This window comes from Lissotriton helveticus, chromosome 11 (assembly GCF_964261635.1).
Source record: "Lissotriton helveticus chromosome 11, aLisHel1.1, whole genome shotgun sequence".
Lineage (NCBI taxonomy): Eukaryota > Metazoa > Chordata > Amphibia > Caudata > Salamandridae > Lissotriton > Lissotriton helveticus.
In genome coordinates this window covers 452,125,897-452,142,694 of record NC_136072.1, presented here as the reverse complement: position 1 = coordinate 452,142,694, position 16,798 = coordinate 452,125,897, and the positions used below count along the sequence as shown (strand labels likewise).

The 16,798-nt window shown below is 41.8% G+C and overlaps 1 protein-coding gene across 1 annotated transcript in view; it reads left to right on the top strand.

The window, feature by feature from the left end:
- The window catches only part of SGPP2 (sphingosine-1-phosphate phosphatase 2), a 548,904-nt gene extending 532,455 nt beyond the window's left edge, over positions 1-16,449 (top strand). Inside the window, exon 5 of the mRNA XM_078665976.1 lies at positions 11,435-16,449. Within this exon, the coding sequence (XP_078522102.1) occupies positions 11,435-11,971 (537 nt within the window). The 3' untranslated portion in view covers positions 11,972-16,449. The remainder of the gene's footprint in view (positions 1-11,434) is intronic.
- Positions 16,450-16,798: the final 349 nt, after the last annotated feature.

Sequence of the window (16,798 nt, the reverse complement as noted above, 5' to 3'; positions counted from 1 at the left end):
ACGCTTTGTGAAATGGACTGCTTTGCTGTATGCCGCGGCTACGGCCCGTGTCAAAACGGGGTCCACCATTTCAGCCTCTTACGCGGTGGGTAGGGGGACCCGACAGGGGTGCTCTCTATCCCCCTTGTTATTTGCACTGGCCAAAGAGCCACTAGCTGCGCACGCCCGGCTGGGCCGAGCGTATGCAGGGCTCCCGCTGAGAACCGACACCCACTACATCTCTCTCTATGCGGACGACTGTCTGTTGTTTCTAGCGGACACGGACGACTCCCTGCGCGGGGCCGAACGGCTCCTGGCGGATTTTGGTCATCTTTCAGGGCTGAGAGTCAACTGGGGGAAGTCTTGCCTCTTCCCGCTGACTCCGGGGGCCGGTGACGCCCAACCGGAGGGTGCCTTGCGATGGGAACACCATTGCCTCCCCTATCTGGGCACTTTAATCTACCACTCCCCTGCGGTCCTCCTAGACGGTAACGTCAACAGGGCAATTCGGAATCTACAGGGTTGCATGGGTTTCTGGCGGACGCTGCCGCTCTCAGTCGCGGGACGAGTCGCGTTGCTGAAGATGGTGGCACTTCCCCGACTGTTGTACCTGTTTCTCACCCTGCCGGTCTGGATTCCTGCATCTGTTTTCACCAGACTCCGCTCCCTAACGACGGGGTTCATCTGGGGTTCGGGTAGACGACGGGTTGCGCTGACCACGTTGATGCGCCCCAGAGCGGACGGGGGCCTTGCTGCCCCGGATTTTGAGTGGTACTACCTGGCGGCTCAACTGCAGTGGCTCACCCAGGCGGTGGCTTTGGAGTTCCGCGGCCCGGACGATGTGTCGGGCAAATTGTTCCCGAGACACTTCCTCTCCTTTATAGTCTTGGGCCAGAAACTGGACCTGACTCAGCTCACTTTGGAGGAACGGACAATTCGCAGCTGTTGGCTTCGGGCTCACAAGCGCTCCGGTGCCGTTCGCCCTTACGCCCCGGAAATTCCGCTCGGGATGTGCACAGCCTTCCCGCATGGCGGGGACTGGTCAGCACTGGCGATTTGGGAGGAGCTTGGCCTGCTGATGGTCGGCGATCTTTACAAGGATGGCTCGCTGATTCCGTTTCAGGAGCTGCGAGACTCTTACGATCTGCCGAGGGGTGGGTATTTGCTACACGCTGCATTAGTGGCTGGTATTCGCCGCTACTGGAAGTGTGGGCTCACCGAGCCGCAGACATCGGAGTGCTGTCAGTATGTGGTGACGGCCGCTGGCACCTACAAGGCTGTCACGTGCCTTTATCGACGGCTGTCGGCTGCTGCCCTGCGACCCCTGGATGGGCTGCGAGCCAAGTGGGAGGGGGACATGGGGCGGTCTATTCCTGACACGCCGTGGCCACAGCTACTGCGCAGGGCATGGAAGGGCACGAGGAACGCCAGGTTCCAGTTGGTCCAGTTTTTTACCCTGCACCGGGCGTACCTAACACCGACGAAGATCTCGCAATACTTCGAGGGTGCTTCCTCGCTTTGTCCCCGATGTGGGACTGCGGATGCGGACTTCGCCCACATGTTTTGGACTTGCATCAAGCTGACGGGTTACTGGGAGGCGGTAATGTCCTGCCTGAATGCTGTCACGGACCGGCAGATCGCTCCTGACATGGGTACATGCCTCTTACTGTGGTTCCCTCACACCCCTCGCACTCGAGTTACCAGCAAATTCTGCGACCTGGGTTTGATATTAGCTAAACGGGAAATCTCCATGCACTGGAAATCTACTCAAGGCCCCAGCTACACGCGGTGGAAGACCACTCTGGAGCGCTGGGCGAAAGCGGAGAGCACATTGCGGCTGCGACAGGCTAGGAGCCTAGATAATGACAAGGCGCTGGAGGTGGCCAGGGCGTGGGAGGCCTTGGTGGTAGCGCTCCAACAGCCAGATGGAGACCAGAGTGAGGATGAGGGAGGGACTCCAGGGTGAGGGCACTGGAACCGGGCTTTCTCACACATACCAAGGCGCACACACTACTTACTATTACTGATGGCAACCATGGGGGTCTTGACAACCCGTTGAATGACACCACTTACCCTTTACTGAGGTCCCTGTCCAGGACGGGTGGGGATAACAAGTTGATGACTGGAAAGGAAGAAAGCGGCACACTGGCTACGGGGGGGGAATGCAGGGTGGGGTGGGCACGTTGGGGACGGTTCTATAAAAAAGGTATCTTGCTTGAGCTGAGCTGATCTACCGCGTCGTTCACTGATGCCTGAGTTGATTTTATGCTGTATTGTGTCCTCAGCACTTGATTGCCAATAAAAAATGTTTTTACAAAAAAAAACAGTCTAAGTTGCACCACTGCAGGAAAACCGTGCCAAATGTATAAGATTTGGCACTGTACTACTCTCTGCCTCTGACAGAAAGCAGTTTGCCAAGTTTGCTTAATCTGTTGTGTTGTGTTGAAAGTTAGTGAATCTGTCCCATGCTGCACTGTGTTGTGACAAGGTCAAACAGAAAGAAAACACCACAACTAAAAATATATGGTACACTTTTTTTTCGTTTGTTTTGTCTCCCCTAGCTCTGCTGCTCTATTCAGAATGCTTAGCAGTTGTGTTATAAGAATTGACGTGAGCATAGGTTTGACGATAGCAAAAATGTATTCAGTAAAATATGTGGGTTGTGTTATTATAGATGCAAAGTAGGAGATGCAAGTCTGCCAAATAAATGTGATCTATTATCTTTCATAATTCTTATAAGTAATTTTGGCTTCCGAGCAGTAGTTTCTTCACTATTCTCTTTCCATAGATTTGCATTTGTTCTTGCCAGCCTTAAGCTGTTAGAAAACCAGGGAGGGGAAGGGGTTGTCCAGCTCTACTTAAAAAATCCTATGGGAGTGATTTGAAAATATTGGAGATGAAATCCAATGAGATTAGGATCCTGCATCTAGAGTTAAGTCCCGTGAGAGTTTGAGATAGAAAATCCGGTGGTAAACTAGACTAGGGTCTAGAGAAGGAGTTACCCTGGGCCAGATGCGTCTTGTGTGCATGGTATGAGTAATAACTGAGGCCTGAGTATGGGGAAAGGAGCGGCATGAGAAAGGTGTAGCAAAATGATTACACCATAAGAAGGGATTAGAAGTCACAGTGATGTTATTGTTACCATCACTAGGGATTTATAAATCAGTCAGTCTCTGCCAGTTCAGGGTTAGCCAATTCGGCAAACACTTTGTAATGGGTTCGAACACTGGCACTGGGGTCTGGTTAGCAAGCCTCAGTGCACTCTCTGAGTCGAAAAACCAGCAGCATCAAACCACAAATGTGGGGATTAACACACAAAAAGAGGCATTTCCTTACTTACCTTTCGTTAAATCAGAGAAAGTTGTAGAGCAGTGCTCTCGCTGTATGGACAGAAAGCTGAAATACAGTAAATGATTCTGCTAATACTTTTATTTGGCTATGTATTTTAAGTCTTCCTATAGGGTAGTTTTTGGCACTGCAGAGTACTTCACGCATTCTTGCTCAGGGCACAGTGCAAGTGCATTTTGGAAGAATTACTTTTCAAAGTTGAAGAATGTTGTTACATGGGAGATCAGTAAACTGCATCATTTACATTTTACTCAGTTCATGGTCCCATGACTGCAGATAAGAAAGGATGAATCACTTTATGTTGACATTGACAAGCTGAAATTACCTGTTTCTTTAGTTCTGGCTAGAGAGAGCTTTAGATGTTTTGAAAGCCTATCCTGTCCAAGAAAAATAATGGGAAAAATATATACATATGTACTGAGGCTTTTGGTCTGCCCTCTTCATCCATTGGTCTGTGTAATTGTGGTTTGCATTTTGCTTCCTCCCACCACACCATACAACATGGGTCTAGGGTTCAGCCCACCTCATGCACTGCTGACTCTCCTGCATTGTCACAGCATTTCACCTCATTATATGAGAACAGCTGCCTGAAAAGGTGTCAACTTCACTGGGTTGGTCTGGACTACTGCTTTATTTTTTTACATTTTTGACAAATTGTTTTTGCATATTGCATATGTTTGGAAAATATTTAGAAAACATGTAAGATAGCGCACTCTAGCCAGGGCCACATCTACTGGTTTTGCCAATGCTTGTTCAGTTTGCAGCTAGCCTTCAGATGGCGTGACGCAATCCCTCAAGTGAGTGCAGTTTCTTCAAGTTGGAATGACACTTCCTGTTTCATTGTCTGCCTTGTCAGTCACTGGCGTAAGCTTTGAATAACACACCACATAGACTGCACCGCGCCTTCTCTTGTTTGCTTTGTGTGTCTGGGAATGCGCACATGAGCTGAGGCCAAATCCTTAAATGGATGCCAATATTCATTGTACAGTATAAATGGAATCAACGTTGTTTTGGTAAAAACCACTCTGCAGCCAGGTGTGTAAGTCTAGTAGTCATGAAGCAGAAATCTGAGTGACTGGAAGAACTGGCCGTATCACATTAAGCGAGCACTGGGAGAGCTAAGTTAAGACACAGGCGCGATCACAACACATTTTTGACTAGCGCCTTATCATGTCCTTGATGGTAAGTTAAGGCAGTGCTTGTTCCAAACACCGGTTACCATGGTAACATGAAAACTGGATTCTGGAGATGCTAATATCTGACAAGAGCATTAGTACATATTTATTGTGTGGTGTTTTGTGGCGGTGATGATGCATTCTGTTTTTTTAATACTGCTGTGTATTTGCGCATCAAGATTGCAATGTGATTTGATTGTACTATACTGCAGTTGTTGTGTTGCTTTCTATTTTGACAGTGTTGTTGTGAGGTGCCCTGGAATGTTATATTGTTTTGAGTATGGTATTGCATCACCTTCTATTGCTTACTTTAGATGCCAATAAATGCTGCAATAGTTTTCACCAAAAGCAGCACATATCTTGAAAGTTCCCCCGACAACAAGCAACCATTCTCACTGTCTAAGGGGGTAAAATAGCTCTGCTCTAGCTTTTCAACTGCTTAAGACACAAATCAACACACAAATGTGGCAGAGAGGGTGTCGACAAAGCGCACGCAGTGATGGCCTTATGTGGTACCGCCCATAGTCTCTGAGACTTGATGTGAACCAATCAAGGGCAAGATAATGTGCTATCCAGCTCCTTACACAATCAAAAAAAGAATTCTTATTTCAAAAAATGTGCTCTAGAAAGCGGATGAGATGAGGAATATAGTAAAGGCAGACCACCCTAGTTTAACATGGAAAAAATTGTCATATTAATTTTATCTGTAGCAAAAGGTGAAATGCTGAGATTAAGAGTCAGTGTGAGAATATGACATGTATTCACAATGAAGGATCCTTAATAGCATGCTTAATTTCAACAGTCACGTGCAGTATTAAAATCCTAGCCCTGACAGTGTGTAGAAAACCTTTTAGCACTGAACTACTTACCTCTGAGCATAAAGAGGCAGGGCCCTATGCTATCATGAGCTCTTTCTAGCACAGAGACAAAAAAAATTGACAAAGTCACCGCCAAGTTCTTAAATAAAATTAATTGGTAGGATTATTCTTTGAGAGCCTATTGTTCCAACTGAATGACACCCGCTAAGCTGATGCTCAAGCAATGACTGACGCACAAATTCTAAACACATGACATTAGTTCTGTCTTTTGCTGGTTCACTAAATAACTTGACACTTCTACAAAATCGTCTAAAGCAACTTGAATAGCGGGAAAAGATCTCGCAAGGTCTTGTGTGTAAATCGTTAAGTTATCCGCATATAGTGCCACTTTTTATTCCAAGTCAAAATATTGAAATGGAATAATCTCCTGATTTTCGCAGAGCTTTTTTGCTAGCAGCTCAATATACAGATTAAAAAGTAGTGGGGATAAGGGGCACCCTTGCCGAGCTCCTCTTTTAATCTGAAATTGTTTTGTCAACTTCTCATTCACTATGATCATAGCGGACAGATTCTTATAGATGGTCTTAATTGCCGCAAGGAAGTTATATCCTAATCCATATTTTTCGACCACTGCGTATAGAGAAGGCCATCTTACTCTGTCAAAGGCCTTAGAGGCGTCACATTTAATTATGATGAGAGGGTAGTTTTCCGCTGTTATGTCTATGACACGCCCTTCGTTTTAAAGTTGCTATGTCTATAGCACCTACTAAATTGTTTGTCAACTCATATAGCTGTCTACCTTTTATTAAAACCTTTTTGATCTACTTGCACCAATCCACCAATCACCTTTTCTAATCTTTTAGCTATAATTTGTGTATATATTTTGTAGTCACTATTTAGTAGATATATTGGCCTATATAACTTGCATACTTTAGGATCTTTCTTGGGTGTCAAGATTATACTAATGTTGCTTCGTTCCATGACCTCAGGTGAGCATTACCATCAACATATATTGCCGGCAATTACCTAGCGGAACCAGACTGAGTTCTTCTTTTAGGGCTATATATAATTAATTGGGTATACAATCCGGACCAGAAGCTTTCTCCTTTTTTAGCCCTCCCTGTGTTCTTTTAACTTCCGCCATGCTTATTCCTTGGTCTTGTTCTTCAATTCTGCTTGTAGGGCTGGCAATTCCTCTTCTTTTAGCAAATTATTTACCAGTTCTACTGTAATATAATTATCATTTTTATATAAATCCTGAAAGAAGTCAACAGATGCCTACTCTAAAACCGGATGTACGACATTACAACGCATGCTTTTACATCGCATGCTTTTACAACGCGAGTTTTACAACGCATACCATTACAACGCATAGTGCTTTGGGGCGCTGGATAGTGAATTATTTAATTTACTATTCCAACTCCAGTCCCCGTGGATAGTAGGGAAGGTGTTGGATAGTAAATTAAATATATTCCCTATCCTAGAGCGCCCCCCAGCGCAATGCGTTGTAATGGTTTGCGTTGTAAAAGTTGCGATGTAAAAGCATCGCGTTGTAAAAGTTGCGTTGTAAGTGATGTTTCCCTCTAAAACCTGATCTTCTCCATAACATTCACAAGTCTCTTTGCTTGTAGTTTCTTGAATCTCATTCTATCCTTATCTTCCATGCCTGTGTTTTCCCGCCGCCTTCTCTATACTCATAATGGGCTAATTTACTAGCCTCCCACTTTTTCCACGTAATTCAGTCCAAGTAACCTACCATCTCTTCTCTGGTCTTTAATCCTATTACCGAAATCTACTTGTTATTTCACTGTGTTACAGATATTCAGTCTTCTTTGCAAACTCTCAATATTTAACTCCCCCAAATAAAGGCTTTATATGTATCCCATATTATGTGTATGGAAGCAAAACCTTTGTTTATTTAAAAAGTTTCTATTGTGTCGTCCTTGAGTTGGCTTACTATAGTTGGGTTGTTTAACAGAGTTCGATCCACAGTCCTCCTTTTGGGAGCTGGCTCTTTATCTAATAAGAGTACTAACTTCACTGCTTAATGGTCAGATAGATGTTCTGGCTGATGTTCCACTTCCTTAACTGTCTGCCTCAACCCTGTGCTTATTAGGAAGAAGTAAATTCGGGAAGAATGACTGTATTTTTAATTATATGTAAACTCCTTTTTCTGGCCAGTCCTCTGCCTCCAACTATCTATTAAGCCCATATCATTCATTATGCTTTGCACACATTCTTTCATCTTTGGAGAGTTGACCATTGCTCTGGTCATTGCTTTGTCTAAAGATGGATTTAGCAGTACAGTAAAACCACCTCCTATCACCATATTAGTTCGAACCTCTGCTAATCGGCCATATGGTTCTCCAAGTGGTCCTGGGTCATCAATATTTGGGCCGTAATATCCTATAAAGGTGTACCTAGTTCCCGGTACTTTAACATTGACCATCAGCCATCTCCAATTAGGATCTGTAGTATAGTTTTCCACCTTAGCTTGCGCTGAATTTTTTATCAGAATGACAACTCCTTCACATTACATCTCTGATTTGTACATGTAAACTGACCGACCCATTTTTGTCTTCTTAAAATCTTTTCCCATTCACCCTGAGGTAGGCACGTTTCCTGCAATATTATAATCGCATTGCCTGTTTTAGATATTTTAAAATTCTCCTCCTCCTATCATGTCCCCGAAGCCCATTAACGTGCCAGGTCAGAATCCTTAGATTTACTTTGTCATCTTGTTAGTTGAATCCTTAACCTGATGGCTTTTTTTAGTCACTTTGCAACTTTCTTTCTCAAATGAGGAATTCTTTTTTTTAAATGATCCCAAATGCTCCACCCGGTGACAGAATCTATAAGTTTTAAAAGCTCTTGTGCCCCCCTTCCTGTCACTTCCCAACCTCCCACCCTCCCTGGGGAACCCTTCATATAGTTCAACTGGCTATCTCCAGATACCCCTGGGCATCCTCTCCCCTACAGCTACTAATGCTTGCCTTTTATGTGTTGCAGTAGGTTCTTGACCTCAGCTGGATCTTTTATAATGTGCATTTTAATTTCACATATTATCCTGAGGGTTGCAGGAAACTTCAACTGAGCCATGGCCCCTAGGGATCTAAGTTCCTGTATGTATTTTTTTTAATTTCCATTGCCTGTCTTGTGTCACTCTAGAGATGTCAGACCTAATACATAAAGAGACTTCCACTTTTAAAGTTGTTTGCCTTCAAGGTTTTGATCAGAATCTGCTCCTTTAAGGTGTACCTTTTGAAATTAAGTAGTACTTTCTTGGGTTTTTCACTCCTTGGAGTTTTTTCGAAAGGGATCTCGATCTATCGTCTGTATATCAGCTTCAAAAACTTCTAATGCTACGGAAGGAATAAACTCATTGATTAGTTTACACACAAAACCTTTCAAATCTTCACCTTCAAGGTTTTCCGGAATAATAAATATTCCTACATTTATTCCTCCGAGCGATATTTTCTAAAGATCCAACTTTGTCACACAACTCTTTCTCTTGCTTGTAGTACTTGAAACTCTCTGTGGGTTATTTCCACCTCCTTATTTCGATTTTCTATGGAAACTTCCATATTGGATAATCTCTCTATGAGATGAATTATCCTAGTTTCTAAACTGTCAAAGGCACCTTGCAATTTGGCCTGATTTTGTTCTGAAATGGCAAATTTGCATTTAATTTCATCTGACAATATAACTAAGAGTGACTCCATGCTGGGATTGTTCTACAGCAGCCTGCACATGTCCTTCCGTTCTGGGAGGCACTACATGAGTCGACGCATCTACTACGCTCTCTGTTGTCTCCAGTAATTTCATGCAATAGCATGTTAAACCTGTTTATTAGAACCACCCCTTCCCTTCAGTCAACTTATGTTGCTTTTCCGTGCTATTGGTGTCCATTGGCAGGACCACAGAATTGGACTGGTTGATGATGCTTATCCCCTCTTTCCTGGCTTGTCTTTTAAAAATGATCACAGTGAAGGCATAATCCTAACCTTCCCCCAGCTATAAGCTGAGATCCTTGATTTAACTTGTTACTTGTACTATTCAAGGGTAGTCCTAGGGAGAAGATAGGTGTGCCCACTCTTTTGAAGTCACCAGTAACAAGACAAACTGGGAGAGATACTATATAATTTGATTGTATTAAGTTTCCACTCCCTCACCTTCTATCATAGGACTCTCAAAGTTAATGCCTCTGTTCCTTAATGAGTATCTGTTTTTACAACTACGGTTCCTTACCGGCTCAACCCCCACAGGAACTGCTTTCTCCCGATGGTCCGGTTTCCTCCTTTGAATTTTCTTTTCCAGCATTGAGGATATGTTGATTTCATGGGGTTTCCCCTTATTTCCCTGTGACTGGCTCATAGAATCCTCCTCTGCCTTGCCTTCTGCTCTCTGCTTCTGCCTTATTGGGAGAGTAGTATGTGGCCCAGAGGGCAGCCTCCAGTCCATACTGATGCTGACTGGAGACCCCCAGAAGCCCTGCAGTGCAAGGACTCTGCAGAGTTCCTGTGAAGATCTTGAGCCACATGCAGCCAGGAGCCTAACCTGCCTGCTGTCGCCCATCAGTCTCAGCCGTCGTAGGCACCCCGAGATGCCTCGCTCATTTGGTGACAAGCAGCACACAAGAACTCTGCACTGCACCCAGGAACACGTAAAAAAAAAAGCACTGGATCCACTCACGGTAGGCTCTATATTCGATAACTAACATCTGTCTTATAGCCAGGGCCGGACTGGCTACCGGGCAGTTGTGTGTGCTGCCGAGCATGGGGATGATTTCTCCGTGGTATGGGCTCATTTCGTTGATGGGGACCTGCGTGCACTTTGAAATAAAAAAAGCAAAACGAATTACATTTTACACACACAGGTCCCCATCAACGAAATCATCCCCCTGCTCGGCAGCACACACAACTGCCCGGTAGCCAGTCCGGCCCTGCTTATAGCATCAGCGAGAGGAGCTCACTGCTAACCACTATGTTCCCCACCGATTGGGACATTCATTGGCAGCATACTCAGACACACTCTCTCATTTTGTTTTAAAGGTAGCAACAATAATTTTGATCTGTAGTGAAGACTTCACCAAGGGCTGTTTGCAGGCTATACCCTCCAACACTGGAAGCCAGACTCCCCATTATTTGAGAGAGTGATTTCAATCTCTGATCAAATGATACAGGCTGCCTTTTGGTGTCTCCAAACCATATAGGTGTATCCCCTAATTCCATGCACTTCTAGTTATCTGTTTGTTGTTGTGATTTAGGAAATATAATAATAATAATAATAATAAAGGGGCTTGTAAAGCGCATGGTGATGCCATCCCGGCGTGTCCCCGCGCTGTGGAGAAGGTCAGGGCCAGGAGAGGAAGTTATAGAGAAAACAGATGGGTTTTCAGACGTTTTCTAAACATGGTCTCAGTGTCCGCTTGTCTGATGCTCATGGGGAGAGAGTTCCATTCTTTGGCAGCCACTACATGTATATATGTAACGGTCTGGCATTCTTTTCTTGTGAGGTTTGTCTCTTCCATAGACAAGATAAATAGTTTTATTTTTCGAACTGTGTAGTCATTTTTTCAGACGTTGATTAATCAAGGTGTTTACGCTTGAACCGACAAGTAATAGACCGAGGGATTTTTGATAGTAACACACAAAAGGATAGAAGCTACATTATTCAAGTAAACCTAGACGACAGTGGCATGGACTCTGCTAACAGAGCCTATAAACCCAACACAGATTGTCTATATTGCTGCACTGGTTATACCACGGCGGTTATACACAACCCTCATTGGTGGAAAGAGATACTCAGTTACAAGTATGGGCACATGTAGAATATGAGGAATGACTTGGAACATAGATGACTGTCCATTTTTCGTTAAGGATTTAGGAGCATAAGGCTGTGGGATAGGTTGGGATTTCATGTTGAGTGGGAGAGTGTCAGTGGTTCTGTGGCTGGTTGTAAGATTGCTAGTTCTTTGAGACCGTTGCAGAGCACAGAGTATTTATGGAAGGGTGCGAGAATGCTAATTCTCAGAGATTGTATAAGGGCGACAGTGTTACCTTGCATATGAACATGAATACCTTGTAACTCCTTATCTTATTTCTTCCTTTGCAGGATGTAATCGTTGGTGCACTGGTCTCTGGCGGTTTTGTGGCCCTCACCTATCCCCTCTGGGACATAATGGACCACATCCTCCTGGAAACCCCATTCTGCCCACTATTAGTTACTGTGGTGCCGTTTGTCATGTGTTACAACTATCCCAAACTTGATCATTACAGCCCGACTAGAGCGGACACAACAATCATAATGGGAGTCTTCACTGGATCAAGCATTGGATTCTGGATGAACCACCAACACGCAAATGACTATGGACCCTTTGGATCGCTTCCACTCAGCTCTTCTTCTTTCACAATGCTAGCAATAGTAACAGTAAGGTTCCTAGTGGGTCTCTGTGTTCTAATCCTTACACGGCAAGTTGTAAAAACCATCTCACTCCACGTTCTGTGTTTCTGGTACAAAGCTTCTGTCACTGACCCAGAAGCCAGGCAGCAGCTGGAAATTGAAGTGCCCTACAAGTTTGTAACATATTCCTCAATTGGCATTGCTGCTATTAGAGCTGTGCCGTTGGTTTACCATTTTTTTGGAATATAAAATTGGCAGATTGCTGTTCTAAGACACGTAACCATACCATCTTTCCAGTCACCAGTGAAAGATATATTTATGTTAAATTAATATAATTAGAATATTAGTTTGCTACTGGAGATCCTGTGAAGTACATTGGATTTTTATGAATTCTTTCAACTTGTAGATCCCATTTTAGCAGGTAGAAGGAAATCACGGTGCTGATTTGTCATTGATCAGAGATATTATTGGTATCAGCCTGATTGATCTGATGTGCAGAGTCCAATTTTGACTAATCAGGGCAGTGTCCATGGAGGTAGAAACATGAAAAAGCGTAGCATCTGCTTTTTTTCCAGGGCCTCACCTTTCCTCAAAGAAAAGGTGAAGAACCTGGTACCAATAAAAAACAAACTACAACTAGTCCAGAAATAAAAAATTGGGAAAACACATAACTGTTAAATGAAGGTAAAACATCTACATGTTTTGGTAAATTGAATCCATTAAAGTATGATTGCTAACTTGATATATTGATAAGTAACAGTCCTTGCTCATCGAGTTAAAAAAATATGGAAAATTATACTCATTTACAAAGTCAGATCTTGATTTATCTATGGTGGCAAAGAACTTTGAAGACTTTTTTTTTTTAATTGTCTTTTTTTGTGCTGTTGTGGTACATGGAGTTTTTATGCCTCTTTGGCTAGTCCCTTTACAATGATCTGAAATGTAGTCCTCCACAGGTGGCACCATGGTATCTTAGGGGGATTGCATGCAAGAGGATACCAGCACTGGTCAACTCTTTGGGTACATGGATTTTTATTTAAAGATGCTCAGGATTTGGTATAAATGTGTTACAATAGAACCAAAGTGCACTGTTACATTTGCATACATTAGTTTTTCTACAGTGTATGTGCACATTGGTGCAGATATATTGAATTTCACCCAGGAAAGTGTTTCAGCTCTTTACACTTTATTTCTGTTGGAGAATATCTTTTGCTACCATTACATTGCAGCTGACTGCAACATTAAAATTAATTCTTCAGAGCCATCTGCTCACGCTCAAAGGTGCCTACTGGATATGATACACAGTGCAACTTTCAAACACGACTATGGGAATGCTGTGTAGGAATTATAGGGTCAACTTTACTATTAACAACAACATTAACTGAATTCTGGTTTTATCCTCCCAGTCCATTAGAGAGCCACACATTTATTAAAAATAATTAACAGCTATTCTTAATCTTTCTGTGTGATGGGCATGGCCATTGTTGAAACGCCCAGTGAGTTTTATATCTTCTCTATTGCCCATACACCTAGGGAGCCGGCTGCCTTATAGTCAAAGGTGGTCAGTTGCCACGCCATTCTTGATGTTTGCTATACAACTGGGATGCCAAGTAGGAGGTATTCTCCTCACATCATTAAGTAGTAACTCTTCAACTCAAGCACACCCTTACTCATGAAATTAAACATGGTTTGTGTTGGGGGTTTACAAGGTGTGTCCAGTAGAGCTGGGTTCTTGCCAGATTTCCACATTATCCATGTGACAAATTTGTGTACAATGCTTTTACATGATAAGCAGTTAATCTTACAATGGATTCACCCTGCGGAACCAATCTTGTATACTGTTGATTTACATGGACCACTGTCCACTTTCCAGTTCTTTAACTGCCACATGTTTTGTAAACATGTTTCCCATACCCATGTTGCCTAGATATAGTTTGTGGACATTGTTGGTTGGTGCTTAGAGCTACATTATGTGCTTGATCGTGATTAACAATGTGTAAGAAAATGATCACTTACTGCAGTGTACTGTAGATTCTCATAATTACAGTCCAGATCACCAATGCCTGCTTGAGATTCTCTCCTACACCTTAAGCAAGTGTGAATTTTGTATCTCTTAGGTTTTTTCAACCAGGGACTAAGTAGATCAGAACTGCAGTGTACCTACAATCCTGTAAATATATGAAATGTGATTAGGTAGTCTACTAGAAACCAACCATAGTTCTTGTTGCTGTCTTAACCTCTTGCACATTTTTAGACTTCATTTATCTCTTTCCAATAGGCACCTTTTTGTATTTCAGTCTCACCTTTGATCTAGGCCCAGGATAACATGAGAAGAGAGAGAGTTCAAAAAGGACCCTTCTTCAACCCTTCATAGCACTAGAAGTAGCAGTGACTGTAAACTAAACAAGAAGATACTAGTCTGCTATTGGTTTAAATCAATCTGGTAAAACAACTTGAATATTACATAACTCAGATGATTGCCTACAACTTTCTAGTACAGTCTGAACCCCTACTTTTTTCAAAACTAATCTAGAACTGCATTATATAAAAAGCAATCATAATATAGAAATGTGGCATTGTTGGTCTCGCACCACGTCGGTATCCAGTTGCACCTCTATTGCAAAAAAGTAATTTTTTTTGTCACTGGCATGATATCACTTTTCTCCATCTTTGTTTGGCTTGATTGCTATGAAGGGTGCTCTTTAAAGCTCACATTCTGTAAAGCCATTCTTTAACCACTAATGGGTTTCTTTACATAGTGATATTTAGTTTATCCTTTTCCATATCTTCGCTGAAACAATCCCATTGTTTTTATATAGAACAACTACCTACAATAAACATTAGTGCTTCTTGACAGGAACAGTTACTATGCACACCACTACCCATGCTAACTGGTTGGATCTGTTTATAGCCCTGCAGTGTCTAGTCCAGTAGACATTTTGTTGCACCACTGGTCAGAATAAACCCTATCTCTCAAAGAATTAGATCAGTAAATAAAACTGCAAAGACAAAGCAAATGAGATTAACCTTTTTTATTCTGAAAAGTAACACTCCAGTTCAATAATAACTTTTGGATAATAAACATTTGCCACTATTAAAAGGTTCTCATTTGATGGAGCATATCAACGATGGTCTCCTCTCTGATAGGAGAAAAGGGAACAGGTGTTTAATTTCAGTTGGACCTACGTATAAACTGAAGCCACTGCATTTACTTAGGTGGGGTGAAGGGATTAAAAAAATATTTGAAAGCTTACTGATCAGTATCCAATGTAAAGACAGTATTCACAAGCCATTCTTGATGAGGTATATTCAGGAAACTATTCATAATCTTGCAAATAATGAGTTTTGGGCTATTTTACTAGATTATATCCAAGGAAGAGATGCATAATGAATGTGTAGAGGCTTCCAAAAGGCCTAAACAATAAACTATTGAAGCCTTCAGATGATTGGTTTGAAAATGGGTAAGATGATTCTGGGCAAATGGTTTGTTAGTACACATGATACAAGCTTCCTCATCCCGTTTTTACTAAGCATTGTTTTTGCTAAAGGTTTCATTGAATAAGTAGCTTTTAAATTCCTGAATAATTAACTTTGAATTAAAATACTTTGAATACACTTTACAAGGATTCTGAAGGACAGAATTGAAGGTGTTGTGTAGGACACAAGTCTGTAGCATAAAAGTATGTTCACAGTTAAAAAGTATGTGAATTATTAATTTAATCACAGGGCTTGCTTTGTTTTAAAGACATTTCTTGGGGTAAATGAGTAGAAACCATAAAACAAATTTAGCATGGTTTATTTTTTTTACCATTAAATAACAAAAGCAGGCATCTTTGTCTCTGCTGCTCATAAGTAATAAATGTGAAATAAATGTACAGCACGAAATACATTATACAATGTCATTCTCTAAGAATTTATTTGTATGTATTGTAGTTTTTATCTATATTAGAATTGCAACAAGTATTCATTTATTTATTGTCTGTCAAATAAAAATGAGTTGAGAATTGTGGTGATAGAATAAACCATACTTATGCCAATTTAATAACATGAAATTCAAGTTTAAGTGATGTATTAATGTGGCCAGAACATCAGGAGAGTACATAGTACAATAGCGGATTGCTACCTGTTTTTATTTTATTATATATTATACAGTGAATTAAGAAACTATTTTTGTTACAGGAGATCCGTCATAATTTATTGAAATAATATCACATTTGATATCATGTTCTGGCTTGTCAGAGCACGTTATTTTCCAAAACGTGTAATGGCATTATTTTATGCACTAAATTCCAAGTACAAACATCTATAATTGCTCTGTTGCAATGCATGTCACTGCTTTGGAATATTTATAATATTGCTGTCGATTAATTGGATTGATGTGAAAGGCTAATGTCGGGACTTACTGCATTTTTGGTAAAGATGTATGTCAAAATTGGATAGGCTGAGTGATAGTGAGTTATAAAAAATGTTAAATATGGAGAGAGTCTCTTGTTACCTTGACTGGCATGTACATAACTATTTTCATAACAGATGTTTGTCTGATTGTGCTGAACCATATTTACTTTACTTAGTAAATATTGCTTTGTTTAAGGTCATGAAGCTACAATGGTAAACTGAACAACTGTATTATATTCCATATCCACTTTTTGGTATATTTCTGAAAAATTGTACATCTTGTACAGTGGGAAAATATGTATTCATGCGTTCAAATAAATATATACAATTTGTTTCATGCTCATTTCTTGCTGGCAAAGCATCTTGTGCTTTCACTGTAATATAACACTATAAAAAGATAGATCTATTTGAGAATAGGATGGTAGTGATTGCGTAAAATACTATTCCTAAAGTAAATAGCAGCAAAAGTGTACGGTGACCCTGCTCCTCCTTGCTGTAACTGATCCCAACCATCCCAGATGACTCGCTTCCTTTGGTCCACACCTCTTCCACACCAGGTCCTTTTGCTGTTGGATGTAGCCATTATGGGAAGTCCTTACCCTGTTCTAAAATGAACATTTTGTAATGAGTCTTACTCAATGGGGTACTCTGTTTTGTAGGATGCCACATAAGGTTGCTCTT